Raw genomic sequence first — 22629 nt, 5'->3', positions numbered from 1 at the left:
TTTATAATTGTGTTACTGTTATAAATAGCCAATGTGAATATTTAACTAATACATATAAACTGTTTTAAACTACTTTTGATAAATACCAAACCACTACTTTTAAACTGAGAAACACCTCCAGGTCGCTAGAGGGCGCTGACAACGGGAATTTTATAGCGTTTATGATTTATTTTGCGCTCATTAGCCAATTAAATCCATCGCAGCACGTTGGCTACTATTCGGCCAATCAAAGCCTCTGCTGTGACATTGTTATCTTTTTTTTAAGATTTAAGATTGAAACAAGACATATATTGGTCATATTTAAAATGTGATGTGCACTCACACCAGATCAGAAAAAAGGACCACCAGATAAAAGATAATAACACAAACAATAATAATAATATTAGAGATAAAGTTAATAAAACAAGTCACGTTTAAATTCGCTTAGGAAAAAAGTTCGTTTTGTTTGTCTTTTTTTTCTTTTCTTTTTTTACTTTTAATCAATATCATGCTTTCAATACACTTATTTTTTAGCAAACTAAAATTGTAATATTTGTTGCGTTTTTTTTATTTAGATCAGTGAATGTGATATTCTTGTGGATTGTGGAAATGTTTACAAGATGCTCATTATGTTTTATCTCGATAATACAAAACAATAAGTCTTTTGATTTTCAATTTAGAATAACATTAATATGTCGCTTTAAAAAATACTTGTGAATCCTCTCTGTATATTTTAATTTGAGGGTGTTTAATATGTCCTTGTTCACTTTGACAAAATTGATATGTGAATATAAGTGGGATTAATGTGCATTGTATAAAGCTCAAGCTGTTTAAAGAAGTGGAAAACTATGAAAACTCAAGCAAATGCGGCACGGACCAGAAACAAAGCTGTATGGGGTCAGAAGAACTTGAGCATCATAATTTAGACTGTTAGATGCCTTTAACAAAGCTATAATGTCATTGATATTTGTTTAATATCACAAACAGGTTTTACTATTTAGATATACTGTTTGTATATGCACAATGTATATGACAACACTGGCAATTAAAGTTTTGTTATTCTTATTAAGCATTTAGCAGGATAACATGTTGGTGGACGGACCTTCAGCTGCAGCAGAACCTGCAAATATTCTCACCTTGTTTACTCGTGATGGACTTACGACCCAAGAATGTTTCGCACAGATTTGAAACACCAAGGTAACTATCATCTTCTGCTATTTAAAATAAAAACATGTCTTTGTTTACAGTACATCTAAATCCTCTCTTCTGATTCCCGGACATGATCTTCTTTCTCGCTCTGATAAACCTCAGAGGGAATCTGGTGAAGTTTCTCATCAAGTGTCCTGAGTGTTTCTGAACGTCTTACTGTGTTCTTCAACAGATCCACCAAGATCTCAGCAAGCAGTTTGAGGCCCCAACTTAAAGGTCAGGATACAAGAGTTGAACACCTGGTGGTGTTCACCCCTCCTCTCCATGCTGTTACTTTGAGCTTTTTAATGAAAATATTTATTAATTTAATGATAGAACACCGAAAAGCTGGAGGTTATATTAATAGGGCTATGATTAGAAGAAAGAAAAGCACACATATTCATAACCTAATATAATTTTTATTAAATTAACAAGATTTTAGTAAATAAAAGTTAAAAAAAAGTAAATTAAAAGTAACTACAAAGTCAGTGATCATAAATATGTCGTGGTAGAAAAGAAAATGGAATAAAAAGATTTTCTGTTGGAACCAGTCTTTTAACTTGTCAAATGTTTTCAACATCCATTATCTTCTCAGGAGGTCTTCTTCAGTCCTGACTGATGATTTCTAGGTTAGCCAGGTGTCTCATGGTGGGTCTTCCGTGTGGACAGTTCCAGGGCTGTTCAATCTCCCCCATGTGACTCACAAGTTTCTTCATCTCGCTGACGCTGAGGGCGGTGCCGATCATCACCTGTGCAGACATGACAAACACATTTTATTATTGCAGTATTACTGGGTTCATAAAATAATAATGATATACAAGTATAACGGCAAAATTAAATATTGTATTTGTCTTTCATTTAAATAAAAAAAACAATTAATAAAACCGATTTAAATCAACTGAATTGTTTATTTTAAACACCACATTTTTTTGTCAAGATAAGTTGTAGACTAATAAAAAGTTACATTTTACAGTCTTAATGATCAACAAAAGAAACTTTATATTGTTGTATTAAAATTCAAATCAGTACCAGAAAGTGTCGCTAGATGGGGCTATTTGGCATTGAATATAAAAATGACCTACAGCGCACAGAAGTTGTCCTAAACAGCCGTAGATTACAATCCATGAAACTAAATTTTATTTAATCATAATTTAATTATTCATCAACACGTTTTTCGTTTATATCCATTACATTTGTCAACTTTATGTACATCTTCTACTGCGTATGTTTTTTCAATTAATTCCGCTATGGATCCGTCTTTGAATATATGCGTATGTATAAAGGTATACCCTTTTTTTAATGATCTTTGTTTATATTTTACTTTCATTTTTAATCCCTGAATTTGACGAACGAGGGGGGAGGGGGGTTGACATGTTTCTTTCTAATCTTCTTTATTTAAATGTTTGTCTGTATTAATGCTTGAAAAAAATAACTTTAAAAATGAAATGAAGACCTTCAACTATGGAAATTTATCTTTAAGAAACAAATAAAACTTTATTTCATTTATGATACAAAGAGTGACTCACAGATTTGCGACAGGCTCGGGAAGCAAACATCTGCCTGACACGTGATGGTCTGCACATGACTCCGGGACTGTCACTCAACATGAAGATCAGCTCTTCGATGTCAGATGGACCAAAAGTCCAGTTTTTACTGGTGGGCAGAGACACCAGCTTCACACGCTCCATAGCTGGAGCTAGGACCACAAGAGACGCGTTACATCCTGGAGCCGTCAACCTCCAACTTTCACAGAAGATAATCTCACCATCCTCATCCACCAGGAACTCGAATCCGTTTTTCCTGAAGATCTCGATGTTCTCCATCAGGATGTTCTCGTTGATGGCTGTGAGATGAAGCTTCTGAGGGCTGAATTGATAAAAAGGTATGACATTTATAGAGAATGAAACTTGTAAGTGACGTATTCAATCAACCTCTGTTTGTTTCTGGACTAGGAGAGTTACAAGGATTGACAGTTTCCTAAAGCGGTCAGATCTGGCTGTGAGGCTTCAGCACTGGCGCCCTCATGCGGACAAAAGCTGAATGTTGGAACTATATCAGTGGCATCAGAAGATTGATTTTTTTTTTTTTTGGGGGGGGGGGGGGGTTTACACATAGTTGGATATTTTAATACCAATATTTCAAAAAATACATTTTCTAAGTTCAATAGTTGCTATAATAGTGACAATACCCAAAGAATACTGAGCTACTTGATGTGTGCTATCTACATTATTACATGACCGTCTGCTCACTGCATGAGTGGCTATAAGTTCTATAAGCTCTGTACTCTTTTCTATTATCTGGAAGCATTATTTTACCAATATTTATATAATAAATTTAAAAGGCTATGAATAAAAATATATAGAACTTGAAAAATTCTTGGAAATAGAAAATCTAGGTAAGCAAAAATGTATTCACTTTTAAATGTATTTAAATCTTATTTAAACTATTAAAAATATATATATTAAATGCTTTAAAAAAAAAAAAGACAAAACTCATTTTAGTTTAGTCCAAGTTTCAAAATTAAAAATGTTGAAATCAAACATTCACTTTTCTGATGGCAATGATAGATGAAGGAGATCTCCAGAGGGATCAATAATGTTTATCTATACATCTATACATCTATATATCTATATATATATATATATAGATATATAGATATATATAGTTATATATAACAAAAACAAATCTACCTATATATATATATATATATATATATATATATATATATATATATATATAGGTAGATTTGTTTTTTTCATTCAATAAACTTTTCTGGCTTGAATAATGAAGAAACAAATCTACTTCCACGCTCATATTCTTCTATATGAAAGAGTTTATTTTAAGTGAACTCACGCGATGAGTTTCTGTCCCTGAAGCACCGTGTGCTGCTGCAACATCTCAAAGTTGTACTTCTCATCCGTGGCGTGCTGGTCGATCATGAAGACGTCGGAGTTGAGTTTGGTGATGATGAAGCCGAGATTGAACTGACCGATGACATCCATCCTGGCGAACATGTCTTTGCTGTGAAGGAGCAGAAATGTGTTGCTCAAGGTTGAGATATCTGGCCTCAGGTTCTACCTGTCTGGACACAACTCTTACCTGATCTCCTTCTTCAGCTCCTCCTCTGCGCTCTGGTTCTCTCCGGGGTTGATTTGAGCTCTGAAGCGTCTGTATTGAAGCGCTCCGGCAGCTTTCTCTCTCTGACACTCGTGTAGCTTCTGAACTCTCTCAGTCAGCTCCTGTATGCAGAAGTGTAGCTGCACCGACCTCTTCTGGAGACCTGCCGGGGCGTCCACCGCACATGAGGCTGAGTCTGAAACACACTTTCTTCTCTCGGACTGTTTCCTGGCTCTCTTTGCATCAGGGCTGTTGGTGCAGTGCTCGCTGAAGAAGACATCAGGAAGAGTTTCTATCGTTTCCTCACTTTTCACCTCTTCAAAAACTGGTTGAGGAGAGTCTGAAGGTGTGACTGATGGTGCAGTTTGTTCATAGGACGACTCATCCAGCTCGGATTTTGTTTTTGCCGAGTGTGAAGTTAAATCTCTAGTGACTTTAAAAGAAGATTTGAACGTTGAACTATGGTCAGAAATGACTTTTCCTCCTCCCCTTAAGAATGACTGGAGTGTTCTTTGACCACCGTTCGCTGCTGACACGTTCTTCTTGTCACACTTGCTGTGGTTACTTGAAAAAGCAGCTTTCAGGCCAGACAGACTCAGAGACGACTTGGAGCTTCGGGCTTCAGGCTTCGTGTCTTCTGCAGACTCCTGCACGCTTTCATTTGACGACTCGCCTGGTCTGGATTCTGTGGTTTTACCTGAAAATAGATAGATCTATTGATCTCACAGAGATGAAATTACATTTCCAAAAAGTGTGTAACTGACAGATCACAGCAAGTTTATACTGGGAGGGTGTATTGGTAAGAATCTGGCGTTACAATACACATCAAGATACAGAGTAAACGATACAATACTTGACTCTGGTGTTGCAGAATTTAAAGACCACATTACTCTTGGCAAAGTCGTAACTGCTTTCAAAATATGTCCAAACATCATCTTTAAAAGCTGCTGAAACCCACTATATCCTCTCGTCCTCAGTCATTGCACACATCTCACAAAATTGAACAAATGCCTTAAATATATGCTTCTTTTTTTTTAATTTAATTTTACTTGATTTAAATTAAAAATCATAAGAGAACTATGGTAAACATTTAAATGTGATTTGAAAGCAATACAATAATTTACTCATTTTATTTTCATTACTTGATTGCTATAAGCCAACTTTAAAGTATGATTCCCTTTTTTAATTTTTATTTATTCATTTTTTAAATATTTCCACACCACAAAAAATACTATGTTGTTAAAACAATACTGGCAATACACATTTGAGTGTAAAATTATATACATATTATAATTATTCGAGTGTTCTCACCGATGCCGAGTGAAGGAGTGAGACCGAGCCGGAGTTTGTTGACTCCAGTTTCAAACATGCTGATGAGGGAAGATTTCAAAATCGCCAGCAAGAGTTTCTCCTCCTGCAGGAAAATCTGCCTCTTGTCTGGTGTGACGTTAACATCCACACAACCTGTGAAAACAAACATGTTGTTAGTGAATATAAACAAAAACATGTTTATTTGCGATCTTACCTGAAGCAACAGTGATGTTCAAGGCTACGAACGGATACTGGTGTCTGTTGTACATGTGATAGACTTCGTTCACCAGTTTGCTCACCTGAGACGAGAATGAGAAGAAATGTGAATTCAAGTGATTTTTTCTTCTCGTATCTTCCACATGCTTCATAACTCAAGGGTTTTGACTCAACAGCTCCACACAGTGACACTTGTATACGAGTGCTACCCTGTAACATTTTAGAAAACTTGTTCAAAGAATTGTTACTCATTCTTAAGTTAAAAACCTTAGGAAATGAGTCTATTTTAAGAAAGTTTTTATATTTTATTTTACATACTACTTATAAGTTGAGAGATGACTGATGACTCAAAGTATTATATCAACACTAAGAGTAATTAATTTGTAAAGTTATCTTAAGACACAGCCTGATAATTTCCCTGGAATAAAATTATATGAGATGTAATTGTTCTGTCTTATTTTGCTGTGTTTTCAAGTTTCAGCAACACTAGATTAGATGAAAGAGATCATCGAGTGTTTTCTTCCTCATGCGCGTCAAATAAATAAATAAATACAGAAACAAGCAGCTTATAAAAGTCATTTATGGTTCAAGGCAAAACATTAAAAAAATGTTTTACTTCAAATAAGCTTCAATACATGTGTTAGTTTAATAAAATTGTAGACTTCATGCAAAGTATTTGGTTCGTATACATCATACACTTACAATTGTGTGTATGATGTATACGTGACAAGCATTTTCAACAGTAGTCAATTCATATTTTAATCAGTAATCAAACACGATCTACAATCAAAAAGTTTTAACTATAATCAAACAATTATCAAATAAAACTAAACCAACTGTTTATTTCTCAATATGATATTCATAAATATTCATAAAATGTATTTAATTGTTTTTATATTTTTAAAGTTCAATTATATTATAATTTTTTACCTTCATTGGATCACATGGTCGTTTGTTTATGAAGAAAAACTGTCTGTCTGTGGCGCTTCTTCCAACTCCGTGTTCTCCGCTAGACACAAACCCTGAGATGCTGCAAAAAAAAAGAAATGTTACATGACTGAAAAACTCCCCTCAATATTCAAAACGAGGATAAGGAGAGATACATTTACTCACCGAAAAAGCTCCTTTGGCAAGTCAACGTTCTTCAGTCCGTAATCTTCCAGAATGTTCTCAGCAGGGGAAACTTGCTCAAAGGCTTGAAGGCTCTGTAGCTGAAAATTTAAATCTTAGTCACTTTAGAATTAACATGTTAATCTTTGGTTCGATTTTGGTTAAAGCTGGAACCTGTTTGGGGCCAAATACGGCTCCTATGTTGTCCCTCATGTTTTGGCTGCCACTTGTGCCGACAACTGTGCTGCGTTTGCCCTGACCGGCCTGGTTGGCACAGGTGATACGAACTCCAGTGGAGATGATGCAGTAGGACTGCAGGACATGAACCATCTTGGTGAACTCCTGCACAATCATTCATGACAATCAGTGAGTTGTTTGTTGAATTTAATATTTCAAATGTTTAAATTATAAAGAAATTATTGAAATGTTATTTTTTAGCATTTTTTTAATCAATTGAATGAAAAAGGTTTCTATTATGAAAAGTTGGATTTATTTTGTATTTAATAACTGACTCCAATCATTTATTTATTTTTTTACACATAGAGTTTGATATTCTTATAACAATAATTTAGAAATACATTTTATGAATTCAATCATCTTTTATTCTTAGCATTTTAAATTCAATATAAAAATGTTGGCATAAGAGTTCCACCAGACCAAACCAAAGGAGTACCAAGGGCGTCATATAATAGGCTGAAAGTTTGATCAAGTAGCTCTGTACTCTATTGGTTTTGTCTGGTGGCACTGTTATATAAAAATGTATTTTTTTAAAGGCTACAAATTAAAAATGCTGAATTAAGAAAGGGTATTTTTTAATTATTGAAATTACAGTATCAAACTGTATGTTTGAAAAAAAAAACATTTTCAATATTCGATTTCTTAATTAAAAATGATCAGCAAAGACGAAAAAAATAAACCTTTCAATATACAAATGATTGAATTAAATTATTCAAAAACAAATTGCTGAAATAAATGCTTAAAAAACAACAAATTAAAATAAATTCAAAGTTTCAACATTTGAAATGCTACATTTTACAAATTCTGGTACTGGTATTCCTAAAATAAACTGAACCGAACCGAACTGATATACTTCCATAGTCTGACAAATACACATCGTGTTTATTATACTTTTTAATACCAACTTTAAAGCTTAGGTCCAAATACCTTTTTTATATTTCGCTGAAACTCCTTGTGTCGGACAGGAAGTGTGCAAAAGAGCTGCTGCAGGATGACGGTGGTTCCTTGCTGTCGTGGTTGAGGGAGTCGCTGAACTATGTGGCCTTTGTGGTCGAACACTAGCTTTGTGCCCACTGGGCTGGCCTGGTGGCAGGTCAGGACACTCAAATCACTGCAGCATCAAAGCATAAAATATTTAACCCTGAAAAAGTATTTGTGCAGATTTAAACTGTTACCTCAGGGCACATAAGGAGCTGAGGGCTTCACCTCTGAAACCAAACGTTTCCACATGGATGAGATCAGAGAAATCCCTCAGCTTTGATGTGTGATGCTTGAGTGCTGCAAAAGACGAATGGAACTGTAAATATTTACGACAAGCATAATGACACAGGGGTAGCGATATGTTATATTGTGAAACTGTAGTAACAAGGATATATTCGTAGTATTGACGAGTACTTGATTCTGGTGTTGCAGAATTTACAGACTACATATCACTTGACGCAGTCGTAACTACTTTTATTTGTTTTGCCTTTGTCCAAACATCAGCTTTAATAATTTGAAGTGCATATTTAGGAGGGTAGTGGGAACTGAGAAAGATTATGAAAAATACTTATTAATGAGTAGAATAGTATTTTCAATAACGGGGATCCAACATCTGATGGTAAGTTGAATTCAAGACTGTTTAAGACTTTTTTAACAGCATTTAAAATGAAATGTTAGACCACATCAATTACATAAGAAGAAAAATGTTGGCTCTCTTTCTTTCTCAATGAAAGTCCCTTTCACTCTGGACTCTTTATATGTGTCACACTTGAGATTCTTTAAATGTAACATTCAATTGATGCAATAATTAATATGCAATAATAATCTGCATAAGAACTACACTGGAATTTACATACTCATATTTCATATTAAATCTATACATTTTTACATCAAATGCTTATACTAATTTGACATTTATATTTTGGTAACCTAAGCACGTTGGATTTTAACTTAACCAACTGTTTTTTATGATGTGAATAGCGTGAATTCTCAGTATAGAATACTGAGAATGTAATTTAAGACATTTCATGACCATATTATTTATTGTTTCGATGAACTTTATGCCCCCGAGACCCCAACCCTGAATAAAGTGCGTTAAAATATACGTTTCATGTGTGTTACATTTTTTAACACTTGCTTAATCCTTCAAAGTTGGCTTCTTCTACTCCTTTGCCATTATCTGATACTTCCACCATCTCAACTCCATATTCCTTCAGCTTCACATCTGCAGATAAAACAGAAATCGTGCTTGAAAAGATAAATCCTCTTGATGGACCGAGGACTTTACATGTATAAATCAAAGATACAAAGTATGCTCTTTGGATCTCTTACCAATGTTGGTCGCTCCTGCATCGATGCTGTTCTCGACCAGTTCTTTCACTGCAGTGGACAAAGTCAACACGACCTGTCCAGAGCAGATCTGGTGGACTGAGTGTTTGTCAATAGCCTGGATGGCTCCTGCAGGCTCAGAGCTGTCGAGGGAACAAAACATTCGTCGCATGTTATTGACGACTTTAAGACCCAAACATGTTAGCATTGATGTGTTGAAATAACGGATAGGTTGCTCACTTACGTAATATCCGCCATTATTCATCAATTCCGGTGCAGAAACATTAATGAAGGAGCACAAGTGTGATGTTGTTGATATATAGTTTAATGTGAGAGCATGGTTTGCTCGACAAATTGTAAACAATCTGCAACTGTATGTGCCGCGCAGGCTGCGCGGGTCGTTAGAGAACTTGGCGAGAGTCACTGCTGCGCAAAACCTACGCAGGAAAAAAAAAAAGGATTTATAGACAAAAATGCATAATTTAAACTTTAGCACTTGATACATGACTCAAACCAGTACAATCTTATTTAGCTCGTTCACTACATTTCACTGAGTGATTAAATATATAGGAATTCACAGTACTACTTATCGGTTAAAATTCCCCTTTATTCTCATTAAAAAAAAAAAAAAATCATAATTATTTTCTAAATGTTCAAAGGTGTTAGAATATTAATAATTTGATTAATTATTAACAATCGAAGATACTCTACGACGGGTTAAATAGGTGTGTGATAATGTGACATATGTAAATATTTACTAGGAAGTTTTGCGTGGGTTTGAAACCATTCGAACAGGAAACTATTTGACAGAATAGTTAACAGCAGATAATATCTTCAAATATCTTCGACGAACCAAGAGCCACATTTTATACCAAAAGTTTAAAATCAAGTAATAAAATGAACCAAAACATGCTTTAAAAAATAACTATTTTATTGTAAAGCTTTATATATATTTCTTAACGTTTTGTATACTGTATATATATATATATATATATATATATATACACTTTTTGAGGGGCAATAAATATCCACAAAATAACAAATTGGTGGTGATTTATTATGATTAATAATATTTTAAATCTAATAATGTAACGGATGAATGAATGTGTTCATATTTTGACTTGAATTTGTTTAATCTGGTTTCTAAACCATATTCATTAGCATGTATGTTATTTTAATTTATCCCTTTATATTTGCTAAAGGTAAATCGTAAGAATACTAATATTAACCACAGAATCTGCAGTGCGGGTGGTAGTTTGAAAAGACGCTACTTTCCCCTGCAACGTGAGATTGTTATGATTCTGTTTTTGGAGGGAAGACTCAGAAAAGTCGCACAGACGCACGACCAAAGGAGCGACAAATCCAACCAATGGGTGCGTTCCTTTTAAAGCAGGTACCCGGATGTACCCGTCGGGCAATTAGCTACGTCATTGTTCAACGCCGGACACCCGCTGAAAATACGGAATGGATTTACAACCAATATAAATGTTTTCATAACATCGACCAGGTAAGCGCGAGCTTAGCTACACCGCTAACGGAGACTTTTTGACTTCATTGGAGTCGTTTTGGTGGACTCGGCGAGTCGGTGTTTGTCGTAGTAGCCTGACACCGGTTCTCTGTAATGTCGGAGGCTAGCAGGCGCACACAAGCACCGGCGTCGAGCCCCTCCTATCCCCGCTAGCGACACACGTCGATACAAACCTCTTCATTTGAATTAAAAAAGCTATGCAAGTGATAACAACACCCGCACAACAGGTCCAGTCGCTGCCAACTCGCTCGCACAACGCCGTGTCTAGCGCTAGTAGTGTTAGCATGAACATGTTAGCTTCTAGCTAGCGCTCTCGTCAACCTTTGCTGTTTCCATGGCGCCCACTTTACTCACCCTTTACTCTCTCTAGAGGGTTTTTTTGAAATTACGTTCTTAGAATTGTACTCTACTGTTCACAGGGTCGTCCTGTTGTGTGTTCATTTAATATTTCCGACACGTTTTGGTGGAGTTTAGCGGCACTGCGTGTTAAAGGCCTAGCTGCTGTGTTAGCCAATGTAAGCAGGTGGGAGGGAACAGCTAAAGCTCCGCTTAAGATTCTGCCTCAGCCGTTTACTGTTTTTTTGTGTTTTTTTTTAATCGTCCACGCATACTTCGGATACTTTTTTATAAACTCGTAACACAGACTCACGCTTCCAAAAAGCAATTAGAAAAACGTGTAAATTTCCTCCTTCAGAAAACGCATTTTGTTAAGTATATACAAACTCCCTATTTCAAAATTAAACGCATCTTTCTCTGCACACAATACATTTACCAAAACACTGTGAAACCCTCTCCAAATGAAACGATTCTTTCAAATAATAACACTTGTTTTCACTTTACAAGGTACATGCACTCAATCAAAGTACAGCAGGTTTAAAAAACTTAAAAAAAAAAAAAAAGAAACTGGCTATTGTTGACATTACAACATGCATAGACTTTTAAAGTTTCCGTTTTAAAGGTTTTGTATGCAACATAGTTTTTAACAGAAAGTGTATGTCTACATGTAATGTTCAGATTCAAAAGCATTCCAGTAAAAAGCAAATCAAGCATTTTTTGCCTGATCTGTTTACTACAAGAGATGCAGTAGAGATACTGTTGACAATATACTAAAACAAAAAGGTTTGAAATTATTGTAAACATTGAATAAATGATCGATTAAAGACAAGTGTTTTGCCACATGTTTTCATCAAAATCCGTTAAGATATATTGTTTTGGAACTGATTTTGCAGAAGCAGAGGTTTTTATACTGTACGGTTTAAAAAATAGTTTTTACTATTTGGTGATGTAAAGAAATATAACAATTGCTTGTCTGTTAAGAAATGTAAGCATTGGGTAAATGTCTACATTGAATGCATTGTGTGAAAAAAACATGAAATGTGTGATAATTGTGTTTAGAGCTTTTAAATGTGCCAACTAAGAACAAGTACATAAAGGGAAAGAACAAGATGAAACAATCTAAAGATAAAGAACAAAGATCAAAGAAAAACAGCAAAGACAAAGGATAGAAAGACTAACATAGAACAGAACATCCAGATACTTTCACTCCACTCCTGCTCCCGAACTTAGAATTGTACAATTTAATAGCCCGAGGAATGAATGAGTCCTTGAGTCTATTTGTTTTGCACCTGTGAAGGAGCATTCGTGCACTCATTCATTCATTCATGTTTCATCCAAATAACGTTTTACCTTTTGTAAATAATTATTCCCATGAAAGTAATATTAATTCGACACACATTTATATATATATATAATCAATATTCTCGCTCCGTTAATTGTTAAACAAATTGAGTTGTGCAAATTAGAATGGAGAAAAAAATTGTTATTTGTATTTCTAAGTAAAGATAAATGAGGAATTGTTAAATGTATTGCCAGTTAAGACGATTGTAGTAAAAGTTTGACATTTCTTTATTCCTAGAAAACTATTTTTAATCATAAGGTAAATTAAATTACATAGAACACCCTCTTTAAAAAGAGAAAAATCTCTTTAAAGAAAGTAAACATTGTTTATTTAACTTAAAGAGATCTTTGTATGCATTAAAGGAAGAGTTTAAAGAGGATGAAGCAATGCTGATATCACAAAGTCAATGGGATAGCATTATAAAGAATTAAGAATAAAGACAATTACAATAAAATGCAATACAATAATGCTTACTTGTTTACTTGGAAGCATTATTCATCTTAACTGTGTTTCAGCCTCTCCTTTTTTTTACATTTGATGAATACAGTTGTTTAAACATTGCATCATCTACAAGCTACAAATCCAAGTAATTCCAGGTTTGATTTCTGTATGCACTCACATTTGTTCACAAACTCGAATGAATGTGTTCTTTATTTCACACGGACATTTAATTACATTTACATTTAAGTGTGCCAACATTTTCATCCAGAGAATCATAGTCAGACAAAATGTTACTTCTAGAACGAGCATTTTAGTGAGTATTATTTTTGTTGTGATAATATGATTGCTATGAGGTGATCACCCGTGCAGATATTTGGTGTTTAAAATCACAGATGCTGCTCTTTCACGTGGACAGTGGCGTTGGTGTTATGACATAAACACATGGAAAAAATATATTTCCAAGTGTTTTGTGCTGTGTGGAGAACTGTGTTGCTAGCACCACCTGTTGACCTGCTGCCTCTGTATGCAAATTGGCGCTTATCTAGGTTGGGAGATGGGTCTGTTGTCTTCTTGTGTAAATTATCTTTCTTTTTTGTGTTTTTTATTGTTTGTATCAAATCATATCAGGTCCAATAATGTTGTAACGCTTCTTTTCTAAGATTTAAAAAAAAATTAACATTTTTATATTTCATCTACAGCAATGAACAATGACCATTGTTGACAGATCTTCAGAGAAGTCTGACCACGAGTCAGTCGGGTGCAATAGATCCACATTCACCAGTGGAGACGTGGGGATGGACGGCAGCTGTTCGAGCAGCTGGGCAGTGGGCTCCACTCTTCCCAGTGACTCTCCTCGGCTGAAGGCTTCCGGAGGCTGTCTGGGCCCAACGCCTGCTGCTGCAATGTACAACAGCACGACTGCCTCAGTAGAAAGACCCAAAGAGCAATGTAAGAGCAAAAGCCTCTAGCTGTTGTAATTTAATACAATATTTATTTATCCAATTTATTATTGAATCGAATTTAAAATGATCTACGAGCAGTGTACTTGTTGCTGCTAAGGTTGTCGCTATACCAAAATTTCATTAATCAAAATGGTAACATTTATTTTCTTATAGATGCACGCATAAACAAAACCTTTAAAAATCACATACCTATAACGACTATCATACATTGATTGATGTTTTAATGTATGAGCCACCCAAGTTTAATAACAATCTTATAAATCTCCAAATGTGGACAAAACATAGAACTATTATACATTCAAAAAGTGCCATTGAGCAGCATTTGAGTATAAAAAGAACATGTTTTCATATTTTCTTTGCCTTACAGATTTCTGTGATACTTGGCAGAAGTCTCTCATCCTTCTGGTCATTGTCATGTTACTGATATTGTAATGGAGAGTGAAAACAAAATTTTATTTCAAGTAACATGAGCTCAGAAACACGCCGTTTTTGCGTACCGATTGTTATCAAATTATCTTTTTAACCATTGAACATCAGCTGCAAAACGCTAGTTTAGTGACACGAACATGAATTTTTTTTTCAACCAAAGGTAGTATAAATATTTACATGCAATCCACAATTATTTGATTGGTTGTGTCCCCCCATGACAGCAAAGGAATCTCTTCTAGGAATTACTTTTTAATTCCGTCTGCTTCGATCCATATAATCTCAAATATTATATTGGCTGTTATTCTAGGTGTCAATAACAGTTAATACAATTATGGAAATCTCATCATGTTTTAATACTGTTTTTTGTTTGTTTGTTATTGTAGTTATAAGCAGTGGAGACGGTATAGAGGTGCCCCAGAAGGTCCTGTTTCCCCCGGAGCGGCTCAGTCTGAAGTGGAAACAAGTGCACCGAATTGGCGCCGGCTTACAGAATATGGGCAACACTTGCTTCCTCAATTCTGCCCTGCAGTGTCTCACCTATACTCCTCCTCTGGCCAACTACATGCTGTCTCAGGAGCATTCCAAAACATGTGAGACTGTGGTTTATAACATACTTGTAAATGGCTCCCTCTCACTATTTTATCGCATGTTGTTGCAGGTCATGAGCCAGGATTCTGTATGATGTGCACAATGCAGAATCACGTCATTCAGGTTTTTGCCAACTCGAGCAATGTCATAAAGCCCATCGGGGTTCTGAATGAGCTCAAACGTAAGTACATTTTAGCCATGCCTCTTCAATATTATGTTCATTTTGCAGGAAAATGTATGGATGTACATCAGAGCCAGATTATGAAATGGTTACATTTAATATTTAAATTGTGGAAGCTTTTAATTTTTTTAAAATTGAAATGTTGTTTAATATTATAATAATAGTGCCACCAGACCCTTATTTAAACTTGCAGAAAATAAGATGGTACTTTTATACCAACATTTTCCTATGGAATTTAAAAGACTTTAAGATAATTAATTAAAAAATGTTTTATTCAACAAAAGAATAAACCCTTTAGTTTAGCAATTCAATAAAATTTGAATTCAATAAAGAATTCACTGTCTCACTTGTTTTGTTTTTTCTTCAGGGATTGCAAAGCACTTTCGCTTTGGCAGCCAGGAGGATGCACATGAGTTCCTGAGGTACACGGTGGATGCTATGCAAAAGTCCTGCTTACCTGGATCTAAGTAAGTTTTTGTAATAACTGGATTTAGCTTAGCGCTGTCTGATTTGATTTGTTATGTTTTCAGACTTTTATGTTGGTTTTGACACTGTACAACTAATGTTAAGACACAAAACACTTTTGTTCATTGCTTTCCTAAGTGGTGTGAAATGCAGTGTGTATTATAAAGATGAAAATAAATCAACATGGTAAATATAAATGAGGGAATTGATGTGGGAAGAATCCATTTATATCCATTTAATATGTTAATTTAGGGGATAATAGATTGGTTGATTCCAAAAAAGAATGAATGAAGGTGTCTGTAATTGTTTCGGTTAAACTCCTGAAGGAACAATGTCTGCTGAAGATGTTTTCTTCAGACATGTTTAAATTCTACTTAAAGTGTAATTTGATAAGGATTTGCTTGTTGCTGTTTTAACTTTTTTCTCTAAATAAATACATTTTTTCATTTTACCAGACTAGATAGACAAACGCAGGCAACAACGTTCATCCATCAAGTATTTGGAGGCTACCTAAGGTCAAGAGGTAAAATCCAACGGATGCTTTAATCTCATTGTTTGATCAAGTTTAATTAAGAATGTTTTAATCTCTTTCAGTGAAATGTTTAAATTGCAAAGCAGTCTCTGATACATTTGACCCTTTCCTGGATGTAACCTTGGAAATCAAGGTAATTTTACAAATGGTGTTTTTTTTAAAAACCATGACCATGCATTTTGCGGTTCAATAAACCTTTATTTCAACTATTTTCCGGGGCTGCAGACGGCTCCCAGTGTGTTCAAGGCCCTGGAACAGTTTGTTAAACCCGAGCAACTAGATGGAGAAAACGCCTATAAGTGCAGCAAGTAAGGACTTGGAAACAAATAATTCAGGCCATCACTCTTGGGGCCCGTTTTTAACAGAAATGTTGTTTTCCTAGATGCAAGAAATTGGTTACAGCCTCAAAGAGATTCACCATCCACCGCAACTCCAACGTGTTCACTCTCTCTCTGAAACGCTTTGCAAGCTTCAGCGGAGGGAAAATCACAAAGGTACAGAAAAGCAACTTCATCAAGATTAAAGAAAGTATGATTACTTGGATGTAAGTTACCATCTCTTTCTTCATCAGGATGTAAAGTATTCAGAGTATCTGGACCTGCGGCCTTTCATGTCTCAGTCACAAGGAGAGCCACAGCCTTATGCACTGTATGCTGTGCTAGTCCACTCCGGGTTCAGCTGCCATGCTGGGCACTACTTCTGCTACATTAAGGTGCAGTAACGCTGGTTCTTTCATATTCAAGGTTGAATTAAAATGGAATCTAAAATGTAAGTCTAAGAGAGTGGCTTGCTTCTTTAAGAAGGAATCTCAAAGGATCCGTATTTCTCTAGCAGTTTTCCACTATTCCTTAAAGTCTTAAAAGACATTAAAATCTAATTTAAATGAGAAGTGGTTGGTACAAAAAGTACAAGGCACTGTTTGTGCAGGAATATTTAAAATTTGGGTAAAATTGTCCCTTAAACCTATGGTATTTTATTAATTTTGGTCAATTTTCAAATTGAATCTCCTATGGTAACAAAAAAATGAACTTGCCTTAAGCTGTAGGGAACCTGTGTACCCCAGGGGTGTTAAACTCAAATCACACAAGGGGCTATAATCTTTTAGTAGACAAGGCCAAAGAAAAATGTATACTTACTTGACAGGAAGTAGGAATTTCATTTTCATGGTAGATGTACTCTTTGACGGTAAAACTATCTTAATTTTGTTAGGGGGGTCCTATTTCTACTTCTAAAAAAGTTATATCTTATATTATTGAGATCTATATTTGTTCCTTGTTTTATCTTAAACACTGCCATCTTTATAGGTCACAATATCAACATGAACAATTGATTTTTGATATTGATGATTGTACCAGAGAAGTGTGTAATGTCTTGTATCTCTTCTTTTTTCTTGCTAGGCAAGTAATGGTCAGTGGTATCAGATGAACGACTCCTCTGTCGCTGTAAGTGACATCAGATCTGTTCTTAACCAGCAGGCCTACGTCCTCTTTTACATCAAGTAAGTAACAAACATTTCATTAGCTTATTAAGTTCCTTAAATTAATGAAAAACTATCACCAGGTCGGGAGATGTGAAAAAGTCGGGGGATTGCGGCAGCATGAACCAGAAAAGTCTGGTGCCGGGTCAGTCGTCCCCGCGTCCAGTGGTCGTGTCACGCAACAACAATTCTGTACACCATGGCAACGGAGGCTTCATCGGACCCCAGCTTCCTCCTCACATGACCAAGGTAGTACTGACTCACATTTTCTTGTGCTATTATCATTAGGGCTGAATAAGAAAATCAAATTTTCTTAAGATTTTAAATATTTTTAATTTATTTATTATTTACACGTCATCATTCAGTGGTGCAATAAATAGTTTTATGTTGTATTATAATGATAATATTTATTATTATTCATTTATTTTCTTTTGCATAAAAGACACCCCTGACAGGTTACAGTTAATGTGGTTCTACTCCATGCATGCTCTGTCCTCTACAGGCGGTCAACCCGTAGCGGCATGCATGTAGTAGAACAGCTGTAACTATCATAGCTTAGAATTCAGTGGGTCAGCTCTATTATAACATAAATGATTTATAATTATCTAATGTAAAAAAAACAACATGTTAACCATTCAATTCTCATCAGGGCGCTCCCTACATCAATGGTAACGGATCTCTGAAAGACTATCCCAACACCTCCAAGCCCAGCTCCAGCAACCATGTCGTGGGGAAGCCATCCTCATCTTTCGTCCCCCACTCGGTCAGAAGGGCCACAGTGATCCCAGAACAAGACAAACGGCAGAAAGTTTCATTCCTCATCGGTCAGGGCAAACAGAACCACCTCCCCTCCTCGTCCTACAGTCAGCCGTCCGCAGCCAGCAGCTCCGCCTCCTCCCAGTCTACCTCAGACGCCTGTTCAGCTCCCGCTCAGTTCAACCACATCAACGGCACGTCTTGCACGAACGGGGACGACCGTGCCGATGGAAATGGAGACTCCTTTTTGGTACCTTACAGCCACGAGTCTTCGGAAGAGTCCGACCAGGAGAACAGCAGCAGCCTGAGCAGCGACTCCACAGAAAAACATCCTCTTGGAGAAGATGAAAGAACTGCCTGTTCCACCAATGGAACTTCAGATCTGCATCGAAATGGATTTAACGGCTTGAACCACAGCAACGGACACAACGGGAAACACTACGAACATGAAGTTAACGGTCACAGAACCGTTGAGAAGGTGAGACCTAATGGAAGTCCTTTCTCCGATTTCTTTAAATCTTACGCTTTACCCCCTCGTTCTGTAGGTTTCTGCAAGTAACGGTGTGGCGTCTTCTTCTGGAAATGGTCTTTGTTATGGGATGGACAGCGATCATCACCTTACCAGGTGAGACTTGCATTTCCGTCAGAGATTCTGGCTCGCGTATTACATTTTAATTTTATTATAGTTATAGGTTTACATTTTAAAATTATGTGAATAAAATACTATTTTTAATTTAAAATTAAAATGCAAATATTCACAGTCTTAGTTAATTATCTGTATTGCAATTAAACTTCCCGCCACAAGAATGCAGCAGTCATTACACCCCCCCCCCCCAGTAAAGCAGTAATGGGTAGTTTTGGATACCTTTTTTAATATTTTGTTCTAAAATATTTTGTGATGACACATCAACTTAAAACTAGTTTAATAACTCGTACACTGTGACTTGAGGTGTTTTGTGTCATTTTTATTTTTACTGTACATTTACCGATGGGAAATGTGGTCTCTCGTCTGGAGAAACACTTCCACTTTAGTCCACTGGCGTTGCTCGAATTCAAATCGCCTAGAGCTGCTTTAAGGAACAATGCAATACTGTAAGATTCCGGCGATGATTACTGAGTGGTGAATGACGAATGAAAGCAGTGAGTCATGTGGTCTATAAATTCTGCAACACCAGAGTCGAGTACTCGACAATACTACAAATATATCCTTGTAACTACAGTATTACAATATCATATGGTTGCCGCTTATTTTGATTCATATCCTATCATCGGGTTCTGGGATAAACGCACCCCTAGCAGACCGCCAACGTTTGGATTCTATGATGATTAACTTTTGTTTATGTTTTTACTCCTGCAGCAAAGATGTCTCTGCGTATGAAACTGCTCAGGCGTCTGTGGCCCACCCTGACAAGAGCCAGTGTGTCTTCGCTCCTGACACGAGGGCTAAAACTCACTCCGAGTTCCCACCACAGCAAACCGCATCATCGGCCGGCAGCTCCCCAAACACTGCCACGGCAACCCTGACTCAGTCGGCGTCATCAGGAGAAGCCGCAGCCGCATCCAGCTCGCCCGGCAGCTCCCGAGCCATCAACGGATCTTCTGCCGCGTCTCTGAAGATGGTCAACGGAAGGACGGAGGCCAAAGACCCACAGCCGACTTCATCAGCGGAGTCGGAGAGACGTGCCGAGTCTAGGGAGCAGTTCCAGTCCAGCTCCAGAGACGAGGAGCGGCGATGCTCTCGAGAGCGCGACAGGAACTCTCGGTACTCTTCTAATTGGAGCCGAGGCCGTGAGAGAGACTATCGGGACCGCAGCCGTGACCGCAGCCGGGACCGCAGCCGGGACCGCAGCCGGGACCGCAGCCGGGACCGCAGCCGGGACCGCAGCCGGGACCGCAGCCGGGACCGCAGCCGGGACCGCAGCCGCGAGCGCGACAGCGAGGGCGACCGCTATCGCTACCGGCGGGAGGACCGCAGCTACCACCACCACCGCTCGTACAGGGACCACTACGCCTCTCGGGACCGTTACTATCGGGACTTGGAGTCCGAGCGTCGCTGGGACAGAACCCCTCACCACCCCCGGGAGCTGGACCGTGACCGGTGCTCGCACCACTACCATTACTACCACCATCAAAACCGGTCCAGAGAGGAGTGGGACCGCGAGCGGAGGCGCTACGGTCCCTCTGGCCGCGACGGGTCTCAGAGTTCGTGGAGGTGGCACCAGAATGGTTACGAATCTCGAGATGGGAAGAACAGTGACCGGGAACGGGAGGACTTGGCTGCTAACAGGAAGTCCAAAGTTCCTCCAGGGAAGGAGAGGGAGGACAGTTCTGACGGGCACCGCAGTCGCAGACACAAGAAGAGCAAGAAGAAGAAGTCCAAAGATCGAGACCGGCGCCACGAAAGCGGGTAATGGCCTCGTCAACCTAAACTAACAGTGATTTTATGTTCTCGTAATAATAGTTGACATTGTTTGTCGTTCTTGTAGAAGCTCAGATGTGGATTCAGATCGAGCAGCAGAATCGAGGAGGAAGAAGCGAGAAAACCGCAAACGCAAAAACTCTGAAATCGAGGCCGTGCAATACCAGGATGAGTGTTCTCCAGAGAAGAAGTCCAGAAGTGAGAGAGAAGACCACCTGACCTCCTCACACGCTGCCAACGCCTCCTCGCTAGTTCACCTCAACGGAAGCGCAGGTATTGAACCATATTCCCAAGTAGACCCGGAGCAGCTCTGAGGCTCAACACTGTCATGTGTTCCAGGAAACGGTTACAGTGGGACCAACGGCGACTCCCACACATTCTCCAGTGGCTCCAGTGGCTCCAGAACTCACTGACGGTGAGTGTTTGTCACTCGTGAACAAGATACTTCACTCAGTCATGTGAGGCACAGACACCATCAAGTGGATCGCTTTTCTTTTGGTATTGTCTGGTACCAACATTTTATATTGAATTTAAAAGACATATTTTCTTTAGATAATTTATTATTGGAATATAAAACTGTTTAAAGAAAAAAGTATGTTTAAATAAATTTAAAAAAAAATGAACCTTTCAATTTATAAATTATTGAAGACAGTAACTAAAACAACAATTCAATGCTCATAAAGATATTTCAATAAAGATTTCAACATTTGAAATTATGTAGCACTGATAAAAATCTATAAAATGTGTCCTGTGTGTTCTAAAGGTCAAACTGTTGAACTCCAGTTTCGTCTTAGTCAGCATCTTGACTTGCTCTTCTTCATGTGTCTCTTTGCTCCAGACTCTCCGGCCGCAGCAGTGGAATGACAACTGATCAACGTGGTGCTTCATTGTTGTATTTTTACTGATTCAATAGTGTTTTAAATGTTTAAAATATGACTTTTTATATCGATGCAATCCACAGTTCTCTGACAAGAAGAATTAAAATAATGACAAATATTAATATATACTCAAAGCCTGGAGCTGAAACATCTCCGCTGCTGCAGCTCAGTGGATCTCAGGACTTCATCCATCGTAGATCTTTTACCTGCTTCAAGGAGGATCCAGACAAAGGGAATTGTTTAAAGAAGACATGGCTGCCTCTAGTGGCGGCCAGGAGCTCCATGTATTTCTGGACTTTGTACTTGAGGACGTTTCTTCTTTTGATTCTATTTGTTTGACCAGGTTCTTGTTTAACTCGCGGGAGATTAATTTCCTCTCGAGAACGCGTGTCACATTCTTATTAGCCTTTTTTTAACCCATGAGATGAGAGTAAATCAACGGACCATTTGTGTTTTGCTTTTAAATTGAGATTTACAATTGATGTCTTGTAGCGTTGGGAAGACGACTGTGAATTTGATTTCAACTGTACTATCAGTTAATTTTATATGTCAAAGATCCTGCATCAGGGTCTGTCTCTGGTCTCAGACTTGTGTTGATTCGGTTCATAATCTCCAGCTCGAGTCATGAGTGTAAAAATTGTTTTTTTTGTTTTCAAATATGAAGCTGATTTGGATAGTTTAGCATGTCAGATTTCTACATTGTAAGGTAAAAAAGGCCTTAAAATACACTTGTTGATGTCCAACACCATCATTTGTTCTGGATTTATTTTTCTAATGTTCATCAGCCTCTATGTCTTTGATTGTATTTTTATTATTATAAAAATAGT

The 22629-nt window shown here is 37.3% G+C and overlaps 2 protein-coding genes across 3 annotated transcripts; one reads left to right on the top strand and one right to left on the bottom strand.

The window, feature by feature from the left end:
• Window positions 1–1658: 1658 nt before the first annotated feature.
• pms2 (PMS1 homolog 2, mismatch repair system component) lies at window positions 1659–11572 on the bottom strand. 2 transcript variants are annotated; one of them, XM_087785062.1, is made up of 16 exons: window positions 11351–11572; window positions 9713–9905; window positions 9472–9611; window positions 9278–9364; window positions 8334–8436; window positions 8086–8269; window positions 7096–7263; window positions 6925–7022; window positions 6742–6841; window positions 5810–5894; window positions 5596–5748; window positions 4267–4981; window positions 4021–4188; window positions 2933–3033; window positions 2694–2863; window positions 1659–1916 (listed from the first exon to the last, which is right to left on the bottom strand). In XM_087785062.1, exons 2-16 carry the CDS (start codon window positions 9724–9726, stop codon window positions 1773–1775), a joined length of 2430 nt encoding a protein of 809 aa, XP_087641188.1. In that variant the 5' UTR covers window positions 9727–9905; window positions 11351–11572; the 3' UTR covers window positions 1659–1772. The 2 variants fall into 2 exon arrangements, with proteins under 2 accessions (XP_087641188.1, XP_087641189.1); XM_087785063.1 differs by lacking the exon at window positions 11351–11572 and having other exon boundaries at window positions 9713–9938.
• usp42 (ubiquitin specific peptidase 42) lies at window positions 10875–22565 on the top strand. Its single transcript, XM_087785061.1, has 18 exons — window positions 10875–10975; window positions 13814–14063; window positions 14890–15096; window positions 15165–15275; window positions 15643–15742; window positions 16196–16263; window positions 16335–16405; window positions 16498–16580; window positions 16655–16766; window positions 16844–16984; window positions 17670–17770; window positions 17833–17998; window positions 18399–18983; window positions 19051–19130; window positions 19863–20912; window positions 20992–21197; window positions 21264–21339; window positions 21763–22565. Exons 2-17 carry the CDS (start codon window positions 13823–13825, stop codon window positions 21335–21337), a joined length of 3396 nt encoding a protein of 1131 aa, XP_087641187.1. The 5' UTR covers window positions 10875–10975; window positions 13814–13822; the 3' UTR covers window positions 21338–21339; window positions 21763–22565.
• The last annotated feature ends 64 nt before the right edge of the window (window positions 22566–22629 follow it).

This window comes from Callionymus lyra, chromosome 2 (genome assembly GCF_982586985.1).
Source record: "Callionymus lyra chromosome 2, fCalLyr1.hap1.1, whole genome shotgun sequence".
Classification (NCBI taxonomy): domain Eukaryota; kingdom Metazoa; phylum Chordata; class Actinopteri; order Syngnathiformes; family Callionymidae; genus Callionymus; species Callionymus lyra.
This window is presented reverse-complemented; position numbering and strand designations above follow the sequence as displayed.

Bases quoted from the DNA above. Each gene is read 5' to 3' on its own strand.
- pms2 (XM_087785062.1), bottom strand. The intron at 9,365-9,471 runs GTAAGAGATCCA...TTTTATCTGCAG, and splicing joins TGCAGGAGCGACCAACATTG to ATGTGAAGCTGAAGGAATAT. The intron at 8,437-9,277 runs GCAAGTGTTAAA...CGTCTTTTGCAG, and splicing joins AGCCAACTTTGAAGGATTAA to CACTCAAGCATCACACATCA.
- usp42 (XM_087785061.1), top strand. From the start codon at position 13,823: ATGACCATTGTTGACAGATCTTCAGAGAAGTCTGACCACGAGTCAGTC. The intron at 16,985-17,669 runs GTGCAGTAACGC...TTTTCTTGCTAG, and splicing joins ACTACTTCTGCTACATTAAG to GCAAGTAATGGTCAGTGGTA. The intron at 21,198-21,263 runs GTATTGAACCAT...CATGTGTTCCAG, and splicing joins TCACCTCAACGGAAGCGCAG to GAAACGGTTACAGTGGGACC.